At 32.9% G+C, this 17,218-nt stretch overlaps 2 protein-coding genes across 2 annotated transcripts; one reads left to right on the forward strand and one right to left on the reverse strand.

Moving 5' to 3' along the window:
• Positions 1 to 1,030: 1,030 nt before the first annotated feature.
• On the reverse strand, positions 1,031 to 9,084 carry LOC134234337 (ubiquitin carboxyl-terminal hydrolase 22-like; the record flags this gene model as incomplete). The annotated part of the gene is made up of 12 exons (XM_062716384.1): positions 8,869 to 9,084; positions 8,502 to 8,634; positions 8,249 to 8,362; positions 7,911 to 8,015; positions 7,248 to 7,420; positions 6,786 to 6,981; positions 5,733 to 5,835; positions 5,184 to 5,296; positions 4,800 to 4,857; positions 4,565 to 4,691; positions 2,966 to 3,129; positions 1,031 to 1,180 (listed from the first exon to the last, which is right to left on the reverse strand). Coding segments are annotated over exons 1-12 (1,556 nt in total), but the record flags the coding sequence as incomplete, so codon positions are not given.
• A 2,920-nt stretch (positions 9,085 to 12,004) lies between these two features.
• Positions 12,005 to 16,672, forward strand: LOC134234338 (dehydrogenase/reductase SDR family protein 7-like). Its single transcript, XM_062716385.1, has 6 exons — positions 12,005 to 12,173; positions 12,353 to 12,453; positions 12,611 to 12,830; positions 13,311 to 13,403; positions 14,529 to 14,681; positions 15,796 to 16,672. Exons 1-6 carry the CDS (start codon positions 12,029 to 12,031, stop codon positions 16,011 to 16,013), a joined length of 930 nt encoding a protein of 309 aa, XP_062572369.1. The 5' UTR covers positions 12,005 to 12,028; the 3' UTR covers positions 16,014 to 16,672.
• The last annotated feature ends 546 nt before the right edge of the window (positions 16,673 to 17,218 follow it).

Consider the following 17,218-nt stretch of genomic DNA (forward strand, 5'->3'; position numbering starts at 1 on the left):
TTCATGCGAATGAAAGTCCCTCTCTGGTACCCCTGTCACATCGATTGTTGACATCAGAGTTATCTCTCCTATATTTTATTTATAGAAAATACAAACATCTTCAGCATCTGTCGCTCTTACACATTTTTTGCTAAACTTGTAAAATGTAGTCTAAGATGTGTGTTTAGTTTCAACATAAGTATATTAAACAATTTAACAAAAGTTTAAGCAGTATGCACCGATGGATCAATGATTGCATGTGATCGACGCGATCGCGATGTACCAAGGTATACATGTATATTGAGAATGGTGGAGCGGATCTCAAATTTCCTTTGCAATATTTTAACAATATACCCCTGTCTAACATGTATCATAAATCTGGTATAAATATTATAAAAAAATTATTTATCAAGAGTATACAGTTTTATTATCCTATCAGAAAAAACACCTTGTCTACAGCTTCTATCTATAAATTATGCATGTAGGAAAACTATTTGAGACGTATTCATATATAATAGATATGTTAATAGAATAGAATATAATAGAAACCAGTTCTAAATGTTTTTTATTTATACCTATTAAAGTCGGCGGATTAGGAGATTCGAGTATTGATTAAATTAATTTATACATGAAACAAATTCCACATCTTGGAAAATACTGATACAAAAGTCTGCATGCGTCAAACGTCAAAACACGTGGTGAAAAAAAATTTTTCTTCGAAGTTCACCGTCAGTTGTACGTTACATCTTTTATGACGTTATTTCTCTGTTTTAGTAAAAATGCCATAAGGCCCTTTTGTCATGGGCGCAATCATATTAATAAGACACTAAGTTACATGTACATGTATTTAACAGCTTTCTTCATCAAACTTATACACTTCATTTTACATGTAAGTATCCCACACTATGCTGTATAAGAAACAATTCAACTGTTTTCATTCTTAAGTTGACCCCCCCCCCCCTTCTGCCTCCAAAAAAAGTCAATAAAATTGATAAATTAGTCAAATTTATCACTTTATGATTTGATGTTTCCTACAAATAATCCAGCTCACCCTTCACTTTTAAGCACGTCATTAAGTGTTGCCTTCGTGATGAGGTGGTCGTCACACTTGAACCACTGGTCCTTGTGTTGTCGGATAAAACAGGTGTAGTGGCCGCATTCTATTGTACCCATATGGTTCACAACAGCAAACAATGAATATCTACAAAAATGAAACAGATCCACATTAGGCCAAAGTTTTTTTTTCTCTTGGTTTACGATTCCAACGACCCTATTTTCCCCTATTTACAAAAATAAAAATAATGTGTCTGACTCTCAAGACTGGACCCTTAATCCGAAATTTTCTCGACCAAATGACTGTTTTTATAATTTACAACACATCTTAAACATTCCAATGACCTCCACAAATACAGACTGCCAAACCACATAGCGGGACAGTCCAAGGATCAACCTAGGGGGCGACTCACTTTCAGACTGTTTCTATACTAATGACCAATGCATCGAATACTGCGTCGGAACTCCTCTAGATTTTACACTTCCGGGTATGAAAAAGTTCATCGTTACAAGTTATACACAACAAGACGCAAAACAGCTGGACAGCTATCGATGTCATGCCAAAGATGTTGGAGAAGATTTTAGATCTTTTTATTGTCAAATAATTAATTCATGCTGTGAATACAGACATAGTTTTACTGTTAAATTGTGAAATTATTAACTTCCTAAGAAGTCACACATCGGATCCGATAAACATAAGTAGTTCAATCGGCATGCATGCAGATGTGTGTCAAAACTTTTATTAGAAAAAGAATTTTATATAGAAAACAAAGTTTGAAGAGAAATTAACAAAATTATGACTATGCCAAAAGCCTAGAAATCTAATGAGAAGAGAAATTTTAGAAGTTTAAGATTGTGCTACTATTAAATGTTTGATAAACAATTAATCTGACAATAAGAAACTTTTACATTTTAATAGTAGTAATAGTAAATTTTATTTAATGTCAATGTTGTTTTATTATTCTTCTACATATTTATATACCTTGTAATTGGGAGAAATATCTTTTAAGATTCTTTTTCTCTTGTTTAATCATTTTTAAAATACAATGTTTATACAGAAAAATTATCGAAATGTATGCAAGATATAAACATTGAAATATAGTTTTATAACGTTTAATGTGTGCCACGTACGCAGGCCAAGAAGTCTCCCTTTTCAAAACTTCTAACTAAATTTCTTTGAGGGAGAAATTTCTGCCTAAACTTTGGGTCTAGGTTGGTCCCTGGACACACATATCTTAAGGTAAAAGTTTGTTGTGAAAGCAAGCCATCACTTTCGGAGTTTCCAAAAACTTTTTCATAAGTGGAAAGGCTGCTTAGAGAATAGCCGATTCACTTAATTTTACCCATATTTGTCCAGTGCAACGTGTCTATTATGGAAACTCTAACTTGTAAGTCAGAAGAATGAAAACCATCAACAGTAACAGAATAAAACAGAAACAATAAAGTTGAAAAATCTTATGTGTTTCTTATTATTTTTATTTGAATACATCTCAATGCTACTCGAGAAAAATATGTCAAGGTTCCAAATTATTTTCATTTTTATTTTTCGACCGCCCCATGCATATTTTTGTGTCAAAAAATCGTAAACCAAAAAAAATAAAAACTTTGGCCTTATACAGTAAAGCTGTGTATATTTTATCTGGATGGTATTATGATTTTTAAACAGATTTTAATAGATTATCAAATTTTGGTGACATCTTTTATCTAACTGTTATGCATTTGGTATTTATAAGAGAAACAAAATTTACAACAAATGTTGGTTTTTGTTGTACATGTCCTCAGCTAATAAAAGTATACTTAAAAATATTTTTTGTGAGTGACAATCTTGCATGTAAACGGACCGCCTTGCTTGTGACCACAATGTCTTGCATAATGACCCAAAAATATAGTTCTCACAAATAAACAGTAGTTTACAGTAGGTCATAGGACTTACTTGTTATCACATGAAAGCCCTTTGGCAGATTCCTGTACGATTTGGTTCCTGTAGCCATTGTTATTATTTCGGGAGGAGGACATGAAGGGGGTCATGTCCAGCTCCTCGGGGAATGATACAAAAGTTGAGATCTTCTTGTGAAGGCCTGTTAAGTGCTCAAATCTCTGTAACAAATTAATATGATATGTATTCAGATCTTCTCCGGAGGCCTGTAATGATAACTGTAATTAATTATAACAGAGAATTACTTCAATTTCTTTTTAATTTTTTTCTGTATCCTTTTACAATATAATGCATATTTTCCTTTTAAAAATCAGTTACCTCCGTGTATAAGTACAGTACATATGATAGTACAAATATTTTCATAACTTTGCAGCATAAAAATTTCATATTCAATGAAAAGATGAACAAAAAGAATCATAACTGTAAAACTATATAATACAGAACTTCTGATCTCAAAACCCAACAAGCTAATAATTAGGGAAAAAGAAGTTCGTGGAGGGGGGGGGGGTGTCAGATCCCCCTGACTTAAGTTGTAAATAATAAAATTTGTAGAATTATTATATGTATACATGTATACTGAAGCAAATAAAATACATGTATGTCAATATGCATATAAAGATTTATATTCTTTATTACGTGTATAGAAAATTCTTTTTATATGGAATATTTACATGATTTATCACACTGTAATAATGATTTTATAACCTCATAAATTTTTCATTTCACATGCTGAATACTATCATTTAGTAAAAAAAAAAGTATTTAAAAAAAAAAGAAAGCATCGACCGAGATTCGATCCCGGGACCTCTTACACTTGAAGCGAGAGACATGACCACTGGAACACGGAATCGCTTTACCCTATGTGAAGTATATGCAGAACTGAAGTCACATATATGTATATATTCATGTTTTCATGTTCGGTATTCTCAAAATTTTACACAATCCATGGTGTTTGATTTATTTAGCCTGTATTAAACAGTTCTAATAGATGTAATAAGAACATAAACGAGAACCTGTTTTATACGCAATAACTCTCCTCATGCCCCTGCGCTAAAAATAGCGACATGTAATACTATAAATACTAATAAAACAACGGGGCGGGGCACTTTGAGAGGGGCGAGAGACTCTAGGGAGTTTTGGCATTGCATAAGCTAAATCTTCTACGGAAATGATAGTATTACACACAGACAGAATGTATAAATTTACGACCTTGAACTTTAACTTTGACCTCAAAATCAATAGGGGTCTTCCTTAGGCCACAGGGAGTTGTTATATAAAATTTATTGCAATAGCTCAAATGGTTCATATATTTGGAAACGAAAGTGTTTTAACATACATAATTTGCTTATTTATGACCTTGACCTTTGACCTTTTGACCTCAAAATCAATAGGGGTCCTTTAGTCCATAGGGAGTTGCTATGCTAAATTTCATTGCAAAAGCTAATGAGGTAGCGTTCGGATAACGGACAAACCCAAATTAATATCCCCCACTTTTCAAGCGGGGGGACAAAATAATTGAACTACAGAGAAAAAAAATTGATATCATAAGAGCACTTCATATTAATATATCACCCTTTCTCAGAGGAGTAAACAAACCTTGAGATGAAAACAGGCCACTATTGGCAGCTTCTTCATAGTCAGCTGTTTAGTGGACTCCTGGTAACTATGACACGTACTACACTTGATTTTAGCTGAACTGCCTAAGTGCTCAGGCTTTGTAAATCTACAGAGATTGAGAAAATTAATACTTTATCTATGTATCATTTTGTGTATTATATTATGATCAACATATATTTTTTCTAAATTAGAATCATACCCTCCTGTAACATACCTTTTTAAGCAGTCTAATAATGAGGTAGGTTCATAAGTTCCTGGACTATTTGTAAAACCTGTCAACATAAAATTAACTATCTTAAATACTGATTTCATATCTAACTTCATGAATTATCATTTAAAATTTGTTAAGGAAAATATTTTAATGGTACTGGTTGAGACTGTTAAATGTTCATATATGGTTAAATTTCTAAAGAGTTGTTGTTTTTTTTTTTCATGGTTTTGATTTACATTCATTTTTGTTTGTGGTACAATGTTGTGCATGTCAGGTCTATATCTATGATGGTATCATTTGACGAAAATAAATCATTAAAATCACTTCTGACAAAAGAATAAATTAATCCAAAAGAATAAACAGCCCTCTAATGTCTGCAGAGCTCACCTGAACTTGGGGATGAGCTGGAGTTATTAACATTAAGGAGAGCATTTGGTATGGCACCTGGTCCCAGGTCAAGAGAAATGTCCCATATTGGGTCTATTGTGGTTGACACATTACTACAAAAGAATAGACATGTTCAGATATATGATAATTTTCAGAGTTATAGTTCCTGACTCGGGGACTGACATCTTTAACTTTGTTGAACAACTCTAAAAAGTCTTGATTGATGTTTTTAAAGATTTTTTCAGGCAATGAAAAAAATTGCAAAACAATGTTTCAACTCTAGTTTCTTTCAAGACAATGACTGAATGAGGAAATTAAAATAACCTTGACAGATGACATATTTCAGACATAAATAGGTCTAATATATCTGACAAGTGTGAACACAGCTATTGAGCAATATTTCCTTAAAGGACTACATGTTTATGAGACTAATTTTGATGCAATTCTTCACAGACAGACAAATAAATGTGGATAGACACTTTAAAAAAATTGATCCCATTGTGATCAGTTTTGTGGTGACACAATCTGACATTCTGACAAATTACGTACTTGCACTGCTGACATGTGACATCTGACTGTAAACCACCAGTAAAGATTTGGTCGATGATGCAGTTACAGTGATGTGGATTCCCTGAAGCCATTCCATTTCTCCCTGAAGAAGTATATATAAAAAAGTTTATAAAATTAAATTTATCATAACATAATATACATGTACATGAAGTATTATGCTTGTAAATGTATTCGTTTTTTTTTTCAAAAAGAAAATTTAATATTCTGTACTTTAGTTTGTGAACAAAAATTGCATCATTTCAACAAGTTTAATTGAAGTGATTTGTAAGAAGAAAAATTTGTAATCAAAATGGTTGGCAATTTGATAATCGGGGACAAAAAGCACTTTTACTGAGAAAACACCAAAACAGCTATCATGCATCACAAAGTTTTGTCTTACATACACATATCATGTTATGTCACAAATTGGTTAAAGAAAACACAGAATTCAGCAATTGCCAGAAAGAAAGAATCTGATGTACACATAAAAGGTACATTAATGAACATAAAGTGAATACCACCTCATGCAAACAAATAACATCTGTCTATATGCAGGGATCACTGATTACTAAATATAAAGGCATAGTGACTAAACATATACATACAGTGCACATTGGGATTAATACATTATCAAATGTAGAAAGTTACAAGTACATGTACAACACATCAAGTCAAAAAACCAACTGCAAATATTTTGTATACCTAGACACAGAATAACAGTCATAACCTTTTATTCATGCAATTACAACCCACCATTGACCAAAAAGTATTCACATACAAGTTCTATGCTATGTTGATGATACATACAAGATATAAAGGTATGCGTATGAATGTTCATACAATCTTGTATTCCCCCTTTGATTTTTCTGCAGATCATCAAACAATGTTCTGAAATTCTTTCCAGAATTAAAAAGAAGAGGTCTATTTGAAAGACAGAAATAAGAAATGGTCTCCATTGCAAGAAGCTGAAAAGGCTTTAGATATGCAATTGAGATTTATAGAACCCAGAGAGAAAAGTTTGAACGAACTGGGAATATACAAGCCTGTACAAACCTGTGAAGAACTTGTTGATGGATAAACACTTATTATCTGAGTAACCTTTACAGTGCCGATGCAGCACATCAAGTGCTGCGATCAGAAACTCATGAGCGTCCTGTTGTTCATAGCCAGCCAGGTGTCGAGCATTGGTCCAGACCAAATGTAATAGACGATACGGAATATGGGGAGTTCTATTGCCAGAATAAAACTGAAAGAATAAACATAAAAAACTTTGTAACCTTCAATGTCTTCATTCAAATACTAAATGTACATCAACCAAATGTAATAGACGATACAAAATTCTATTGCCAGAATAAAACTGTAAAAATAAAAATACACTACAGTGTAACCCTCTATGTCTTTGTTCAAATTGCAATTGTACTTATACATTTTCTCTGTTTTTTACTGCAAGGCATGTAAAAAAAAATTATCTAATTCTATTCATCATTTAATGAAAAGTCGTGACAAAATACCTCTTTGGAAAAGCCTTGCCATCTCACAAACAAGGCACTGTTGAGCTTCTACTGAGGTCATTTGACAATTGTGCTTATCAGCAAGGAAAAAGTCACGTAGCACCGGGGTGTGAATCAATGATTGCACAATGCAGTTCATAAAACAGGTATTTCCTAAATTAATTAGCCCTCTCAATCCTGTAAAGGAAGCAAACTTATTTAAAATCTCATTAAATGTCAACATTTCAAGAATTCTATGGTCAATACAATGATTTATATCAAATTGTACAATCTATCATTAAGTGGAATGCTGACTGCTGTCTTTAACATAAACTGTAGATTATTATTTGCACACTGGGGGCTGTATTTCTGGATACAAAGATTTTTAAAAGATATCATTAAATTTTCACTAATTTAAAATTATCTCCCCTTGAAAGAGGGTGTGGCCCTTGTTTTGAACAAACTTGAATTCCCTTCACCTAGGGATACTTTGTAGCAAGTTTGGTTGAAATTGGCCCAGTGGTTCTTGAGAGTTAAAGTTGAAAGTTGAAATTGTAAAAAGATTACAGATGAACAGACAGATGGACTTCAGACAAAATGTGATCATAAAAGCTAGCTCACTTGAGCTTTTAGTTCAGGTGAGCTAATAAAAAGAGACAATGTTACATATAGCGTATGAATGTTTTACCTATAGTTGATTTATTTTCTACTTTTCTCCTCTTGGGATTCTGTCTAAGAATTTCAACCTCTACATCAGTTGGTTCCCATGCTATGAAATTGTATGTTTTCATCCCTGTTATGATACGAAATAGAATGTCAGAAAAGAAAGATATACAGAAAATAGGTAATCAAATTATGAAACTCTACAAATTAGTTTTTCTTTAAGAAAGGCAAAGTCTCATACCAATTAAATGAATGATTAGAAAAATTCATATATTATTTAAATGTAAATTGATCATCTCAAACTCTTACATTATCAAATTAAATAACTCGCATCATTAGAAAAAAATAATTATGAAAATAAACCTAAAGACTTGGCAGCTTTCTCATTTTGGATATGAGCAATGCTTTCCAGTTCTTTGTCATAAACATAGTCTCCACATTCAAAGCAATAAATCGTCCCATATGTCATGTCAGCAGCTGTAAAGAACAAAATGGAAGAGATTTGATACATAAACATATTAAATGATGTATAGATCTTTAACTTTCATATAATTTATTACAGAATGTATATAAATTGCAGACTGATTACACAGTTAAAATATATATGATAAATTACCTAAATTGTGATTCTTGGAGAATGCATGCTCATGGATGTGCTTGGTCGTGTAACAGCCAAAAAATACACAATACAGACAGGCATGGAGTCTGAAGGATGGGAAGCGGCAGGTGTGACATACCCCAGACTTTCCCTAAATTAATGGAAAATAATTTAATCATGCTTATCCATCAATTATCATGATCATATGTTTCGATCAACATAATTTCCTTGTTCTATTTCTCAACATAAAACTTTACCAGACAATGAGGATAATATATCTTGTCTTAGATTATTTTTCTGTCTTATTTCCAACATAATTTCTTTTCTCGCTATTATATTAGTAATGGTTATAATGTAATTGGCATTGTCAAAACAAACAATACACCTTTCTTTGCCTTGCACTGTCCGATGAAGTAGCGATAAAATATGCATGAATTATTCGAAATTGGTTGGTTCCATATTTAGACTTGTACTCAGTTATGTGCTGACAACTTGTCATAGTCATAATAAAGTGCCCTTCTGGTTGCAAATCCTCTGTTTCATTTTTTTGAAATAACAGATTTCTTGCGACAAAAAACCTGACAAAGATTATGCGCAGTCGTGACTCATTTCGTGCTTCTTCACGCATTGTGCAAATTCCGGTTCCGCCAAATTTCTACCTGGCTACTCAGAAGTTTACTTCTGTTTCATGAGGTTTTATGTTGTTTTTGAGTTGGATTTAATCTTAAGGTACCTCAAAAAATGATAAGAAAGCTTCAAATTATCGAAGTGAGAAAGAAAAGACTACATCATTGCGGTTCTTTGACTATTGTCTGCACTTTCACTTTTGATGTCTGTTGTACTTTCTGTTTGACTCAAGGAGTACACATGGCGAGATTAAGTTGTAGCAGGGACCTATATACTAGTAGTATATAGGTCCCTGGTTATAGATCTGCAAGTTTCCTTAGAGACATGCTAATACTAGAATCCATTTTTTACGGTCAAGAAGAAAGAAAGATTTCATTTGTGGGCATCATTCTTAGCGTTTAAGAATTTGATAACAAACAAGGGATATTTCATATGCTGGAAAGTTTGAAATGTTTTTTTTTATTATTTATACAAAATTTTATTCACAAAGTGAATGTTTTGAAATTAGATCAAAGGATTTGTTTACATTTTTTAATGTATCATCGTTAAATTTATTCCAATCATTTGAAATATTTTAGTCAACACATCAGTAAATTTTTTGACATATACTGCATATTAAAATCTTGACAAGCAACTAAGTAAGAATACATGTATATATGTGTCACTGGGTTCACATGTGCGTGAAAGTCAGTCAATATATTGGGTCTCAATAGCTCAGTTGGTTAGAGCACTGGCACAGTATGCTAGAGGCCCTGTGTTCGAGTCCAAGTTGAGACTTGACTTTTCACCACCTCACCTGTGACATATATATACTAAATCATACTGAGTAACTTTGGACAAAAGTATGTTAATAATATTGTGACCCCTTGGGGTAGGAAGGGGCATCTTCATGTATGCGGTGTTTAAATTTAATGGCCACAGAGCTTATACAAAGGATCAAAGTAATTAAGTTTTTAATTGATACATAGAAAAAATCTGTTTCTTGAGGGTGTGTTCCCCGAATGGCTACTCGGAAAAAACAACAAGTAATTATATATCACACTTAATTAAGGGGCCCTCTAAGGAGTACAGGTAGACTTACCTGTGTTTACCTGGATAAGCAATATTTTATAAATCAGATATATTCATTCACTTTTATTTTAATAAGGAGTTTTTTTTTCTTTTTGGAAATATACTGAAACAAAAAATAGATAAATATAAATAGATAAAACTAAGATTTAAGAAAAGTAAATTTTATATTGTACCTTTAATTCATTTTTTCCCAAACTATTCAATAGTATTGATTGAGAATTTCAAAGTTATTATCCCCTTTTTGTGCTACATTTTCAAACTCTTATAAATAAATTGACACAAATGATTTTTTTTCTTAAAATAATATAGATATTTATATATGATAAATAAAGTGTTTCTATAAAGTTTTGTCTAATTTTTCATTTATTTATCATTTTTAATTATTAAAATATTCTTTTAAATCAGCATAAAATACAGAAGTTTGTTTCAATTTGTATAATAAATATAGACGATTCGAGATAAAAACAGAGCCCAAGAGAAAATGACAGGGCGGACCTTAAAACTGTAAGTCAGTATAATCTGTGTCCAATCCATTGAGCGTGCTCAATAAAATATGTTTAAATCAATTACATCAAACAAATTTACTGATGTCCCTAAATGACCCTTTTCAAAATCATCCGTCATTCTCCTTTGTAGACATGGGAAAATAAATACAATCTGGTCCATAAAAGAATTTGTTGGGTTCACTTTTCATAAATTGCGTTGTTTCAGGTATTTACCCAATATAACTTGGGATAGTAATATAAAGAATATTTTTAGTATCGATTGGAGAAACTTTCTTTCAACAAATGCATCTTAGTCAAAGAAGGGGGATAACCTCTTCTTTATCTTTCCATATGCTCCTTGTGTATCAAATGTATAGAAAATAAAGACCAACTTCAGTTACTCTATTTTATAATTATTAATACTACAGATTCCTTTTTTCACCCAACAGGCAAATAGTATCTGAGAGAGGGGGATTGTGAGGGGGGGGATGCCCCCGCTTTTTTCCAGAAACAATTTTACTATATATGAAATGTTCATTGAAAGTAAGCACTGAAATAGGATTTTAGAGCTGGGACAATTTACTTCTCGTAGCATAAAAAACTAGAAAAAGGGACAGGGTAGACCTTAAAACGCAGTATAATATAAGGTCCGCCTTCTGTATTTCAGATATTTTCATGTAAATATTGTAAATATGTGTGATATGAAAGTGAAACAATGCTGTTTAATATATAATGTGAAAATCAGTGCTGCTGAACAATAGAACTTCAAGATAATTTATATTTTTTTTAGTATGTTTTGTGCTTGTAAAATTATTTATTTAAAAAATATGTATACAAAATATTTATTCATACTAGTGCTCTTACAAAAACAATGATTTAAAAATCCATTTTATTTTATTTAAATTCTGGTAGATTATTTACACAGGTAAGTCTACCTGTACCCCTTAGAGGGCCCCTTAATTGAGTGTGATAATTACTTGTTGTTTTTTCCGAGTAGCCATTCGGGGAATAAACCATTCATCTTACATTATAATTCTTTATAATATTAATATGTATAGTTCTCAAGAATTCAGATTTGGTTAAAGAAATGCCCAACTGGGTGGGGTTGCAAAGTGTGTGGGGGGGGGGGGGGGCAAATAGGGTTGACATGACTATATCTCACTTTAGTCCATGGGCTTATGATTGGGTTAAGAGTCCAGTAGTCAGTATTTTGGGACAATTTTTTAAGGTTTTGATGAATCTTGTTAAATGTATTTGTGAGCAATGCAGATCGAAAGTCTACTTGAAGTGAAATTTATAAAAAGAAGTAAACATTTATCATTTCAAGTTTTTATTTCAGATCTAATTAAAGCAGCTTAAGTGATGACGTGGAGTCAGATATGTAGTTTTATCGGCTGTCCACTTGGATTACTTTATATTTTAAACATTTTCCTGTCTCACAAGAAAAGGAAAAACTTAAAGGGAAAAGTTGTTCTAATAACAGGAGCCAACTCAGGATTAGGAAAAGGTTTGTTTTTATAATCTTAACAAATTTAACACAGGTTAATTAATCTTATATCTAATACTGAGCATGTTGACTGCTGAGACAATACATAATATTGTAGTAATTAAATTGAAAAAAGGAATGTTACATGTATTTATTATTTAAAGAAAAATATTTCAAAGAAATATATTCTCTATTTTCAGCATGTGTTTCTGCATTTCATCAAGCTGGGTGTAAGGTTATCATGGCAGGGAGAAATCAGGAGCAGTTAAATCAAGTGAGAGAGGAAGTTATTCAGAAGCAGGTACATTCTCATTGTCCTCTTAACAAAGGTATAGAGAAAAATAATGGTTTTGCCAATCTGTGTTAGCCACAAAGCAAACTTTTGCAAAATATTTGTCTAATAAAAAAAATTATTATTACTGTATAATGATAATCAGTTATGACAATTTTGCTTACAGATGCCAGACACATTTTCACCGGAAATTCTCATCATGGATTTGATGGACTACAAAAATATGAAAGAACATATTTCTAAGGGATTGAAATTATTTGGACAGATAGATATTTTGATAAACAATGCAGGGATCAGCTACAGAGGGGAGATAACCAGTACTCAGATACAGGTGGATGAAAGAGTGATGGCTGTTAATTATTTTGGTCAAATTGCTTTAATTAAAGGTAACTAACTTACAAAAAAAAGATCGTATTTATGAGGAATTCCTTTTATCTTTAATAATATGTTTAGAACTGCTGTAACCTTAGTAATTTGGAAAAGAACAGGGTCACCCAATATGAAGTCGATAAGACTTGTCTGTAATTATTGTGTCCCTCCAAAATTCATATTGCTCTAAGGGTTTACATGAATATAGGCTATGGCATAACCCTGATTAATTGTCATTAAGACACAATTCAAGGTCACAGAATTCAGAGAAGTACTTCAGAAATACATGCATAAATTTTTCCATACAAAACTTAACATTCTGAGACATTTTCAGGCAGCCTAGAAGTGAATAAATGTTCGTTGGCCAGTGACATTTTCATACAAATTTCATAGAAAAGATGTTAGAAATTCAAGTCCTATTCATTGGAAAGCTGTAGAATGTTGTGAAAAATAATAGGTGACCCTAAGTAATGCATGTACCCTGGTATACTTTTCAGAGGTTTTACCTCATATGAAACAACAAGGAGGTGGATCTATTGTTGGTGTGAGCAGTGTTCAAGGAAGGATTGCCATTCCATTCAGATCAGCATGTAAGTTGAAACTTTGATTAGAGTTATCATATACAGTACTAAAAATGTGAGTGAAAATCTTATTGTCAGCATGCTCTTGGACTGGTTTTAATAGAATGTGCGAAAGAAAAGCATCCTTACTTCAAATACAGTAAAAACTTGTTGTCTCCAATTAGATGGGACCAAGAGAAAACTTTAAGGTACAGATTTAATTGGGGATTTGAGATATTGATGGTAAAATACTTATAGAATAATTGGGTTTTATCTTCTAAATCACTTCAACATATCCTTCAGTGGTATTTGGAATAAAGGTACATTATTTTTGACAGATATTACTTTTCAATTGTTTTTCATCCATAAAATTAAATCCCCAAGGCCCATTAAACCCACATTTTTTTCACAAACCCAAAAAATTTGATTTAACTGTATAAAGAAAAAAATTAAGAACCACTGGGCCAGAAAAGCAAGACTTATATGGAAGAATCCTTGGGTAGTGCATCGTCGCAAACCACGGTCAAAATGTACGATCCTCTCCCATTCTGGCCGTGGTTGAACGAGGAGAGAATTCTTCGTAGCTCATTAGAATATTGACCAATGCCAGTAAAGCATAGTCGGATGATGAACTTTATCACGACCTTTCAATATCCAATCACAGTTTACGAAATATTCGTTGTATACTTTTGATGTCAATTGTTGCGATGGAAACAAAACTTCCCACTGACTGAATATGACGTCACAATAGAGAGGCGTAAATATTCAAGATTACAACACTTTTTATGATCAAGCAGCCACAGGTAGGAGAGAGCTTTATGCAGACTCTGGACCTTGGCTTGAGACAATGTGGGAAGTGTAGATTCTAAATTATTTGAATTTCAAATTGTACCCCTGGGGGTTAGGACAGGGTATTACATGTATAAGAGGATAAATCTGGGGAAGAACAGCAGGGCCAGTTACTCAGGTGAGCCTTGTGGTCCATGGGCCTCTTATTTCTCTGTCCCATGTAGTTTGAGATAACCAGGTTTGCCCGTATGTTATTTTCAAGATTATCTCTGAATGCATGTCCTTTAATTACTGCATATTTGTGAATACATACTGTTTCAATTTTGTATGTTAGACATGTATATATTTTACAGTTGTTGTTTATAGATGCAGCCTCCAAGCATGCTTTCCAGGCTTTTTTGGACACCCTGAGAGCTGAGGTGAGCAGTGACAATATCCAGGTGTGTGTTGTCAGTCCTGGGTACATTCAGACCAATCTATCCCAGAATGCAGTTTGCGGTGATGGATCATCATACAACAGTAAGATCTGAATAATTACATTTAAATAAATCTATCATGCTTTTATAGCTGACCTTTACAACAGATGAGGTGAGGTGTGATCAAACTTTTAAAGTTGTTTCCTTGTTGTCAATCTGCTCTACATTTTCAACTTATCTTTAGAACCAGTTCTGCTAATATAAACCAAACATGGCACAAAGCATCCTTAGATGAAGAGAAAATATTTTCATTAAAAAGCCAAGTCATCTTCCAAAACAAGATGATTAATAGATAATGAAAATATGGTGTTTTCATTACAGAGTCTGTTGGGAAAGATGAATCTTAAGATAAAACTTCTTTCCACAGAGTAATTTCAAGGTTGTTGAAATAATGATCCTTCAAATGGTGTCTTTGGGGGTAGGGGGGTTGAGGGTGGAAACCATTAAGGAGGAAGGAATGTGGTGGACAGGCAGGCATGTGTTTTAGATAATGGGTTCATTTGAGATAGTGATAGAGGTGTCACAGATTCAAACCCTGGTCTAGTTCACTTCAATTTTCTCCTAATAAGTCACACAAGCAACAAATTGAATCACTTTAACAACAAGCCATGTTTCAAAATTGGCTGTAATTAACTTTTGACTTTGAATTCAATGACATGGACTAAAATATCCTTAGATATACAGGGAATGTTTAGTCTACACATGTGAATAAGATTGATTGATTGTATGTTGTTTAACGTCCCTCTGGAGAATTTTTCACTCATATGAAGACGCCACCACTTGCCGGTGGAGAGCTACAAATTTTATCCTACTCAGCACTTAGGGCCATTGAGCTGTGAGGGATCTTTTTTGTGCCAGCACCTACTGCGACACGGGACCTCGGTTTATACGGTCTCATCCGAAGGACCAGTCTCCACGTCCCACAGTGGGATTCGAACCTGCGAGGTAAAGATCAACTCCTTACTTCGCGACTCTAGAGCAGATGCTCTAATGGTTGCGCCATGCGGGTGACTGAATAAGAGATACCAAGCCACAGGCACTTGTTTCTGTAATAAATTTTTGACCCATAGTATAATGATATTATTATATTATGGGTCAAAAAATAAACAAGTGCCTGTGTACCAAGCATATGCCTTAACTTATTACTTTTTTTTCAGAAATGGACAGTACTACAGCCAGTGGAATGGACCCAGAGAAAGTTGCTTATAGGATACGACAAGCAGTGGAATTCGGAGAAAATGACATTGTGTTAGCTCCTTTGCTTCATAAAATTGTGATAATTATAAGGACTTTATTTCCCTCTTTGTTCTTTCTGATAATGAGTCAAAGAGCTAAGTCAGGTAGAAAAGAATATTCAAAGCTGAAAACATCTTGAATTTAGTCAATGGTAAATTGTATTTCTTACGTAGATTAAGAGTGAAAATTTGTCATACCATGTACATATTGTGTAATCAATGTTACTATACATTGCATAAATTTCATTGGGTAGAAGCATTACTTTGATATTGATACTCATGTCTTCCTTTTTTTTTGTGGGGGGGGGGGAGGGGTTAAAATGAATTATACTAAGTAAATGTTTGAAAATGAAATTTTGCAAAATTAGAAGATACTTGCTTGAAAAGAAAGTGAAAATTATCATGGCATGTATGCAAATTATTGTATATGGAAAATTTAGAAAATCATAATTATTAGAAATTGTATATTATTAAGCCATGCTTATATGTCAGAATTGCTTTTTGTGATTTAATTGCAGTTAAGGTCTACTTCCCATTTCATCTTCGCAAATTAAATTTCCATCTTGCCTTAATTTAGTATTTTTTTTTTACAGCATTTGAAGTATAGTGATTATCTTAGAACAAATTATCATTGTGAAATTGAAAACAGTTTGTAACTGGTTAACCATCAAGAAAATACATGTATAAACACTGTTTGAAATGCTGCAACTATAATCACAAGGCTTTAGCCTGCATCCTTAGTTAGACCACAAAAAAATCTTTTTGACTCATGATAGAAATGTTGCAGACAGCATGTTTTATACATAAAGAATTATTGCTTTTCTAAAATGCCAACTGAATATCTCACCCTTTTTTGTACTCTTATACTAACTAGTGCTAATTGTAACGGGGACCGTTACAGATGTTCCCCAAACGCTCCCCAAATCCCTTTTAAAGTCTTCTTCCCTGAAAGCGTAATTAAATAAGACAAACTTTATGCATTTGAGACTTTAACAACGTTTACCAGAAGTGTGCCATGTTCATTAAAATTTTATCACTGCACGCTTGCGCATTGAATGTATGTGCGTAATGACCATATCATATTGTCTAAACAATCTATATATTTTAATATGCTAAATATTAAAGTATTTAATCCAAAAGTATGAAAGAAAAAACGCTCATTCAAGTGCATTTTTGATTTTACCCAATTCACGTGCACGCACGTGCATACATGAGCATGGTGACCATACCTTCTTGTAGAAGTCCATTACATCTATCTATGTTCTAAATCCCACCCCATTTGGTTGAAAACCAAGGGAGTTATAGCTGTTTAAAGTTTCAGCCAATCAGATTGCAGCGCACATAC

This window comes from Saccostrea cucullata, unplaced genomic scaffold (genome assembly GCF_032062105.1).
Source record: "Saccostrea cucullata isolate Sc308-1 unplaced genomic scaffold, CSIRO_AGI_Scuc_v1 ctg4006, whole genome shotgun sequence".
Lineage (NCBI taxonomy): Eukaryota > Metazoa > Mollusca > Bivalvia > Ostreida > Ostreidae > Saccostrea > Saccostrea cuccullata.

Excerpts from the sequence above, each read along its gene's own strand:
- LOC134234338 (XM_062716385.1), top strand. The coding sequence starts at position 12,029 with ATGACGTGGAGTCAGATATGTAGTTTTATCGGCTGTCCACTTGGATTA. Across the intron at positions 12,174-12,352 it reads CAACTCAGGATTAGGAAAAG|CATGTGTTTCTGCATTTCAT; the intron begins GTTTGTTTTTAT and ends CTCTATTTTCAG. Across the intron at positions 12,454-12,610 it reads AGGAAGTTATTCAGAAGCAG|ATGCCAGACACATTTTCACC; the intron begins GTACATTCTCAT and ends TTTTGCTTACAG.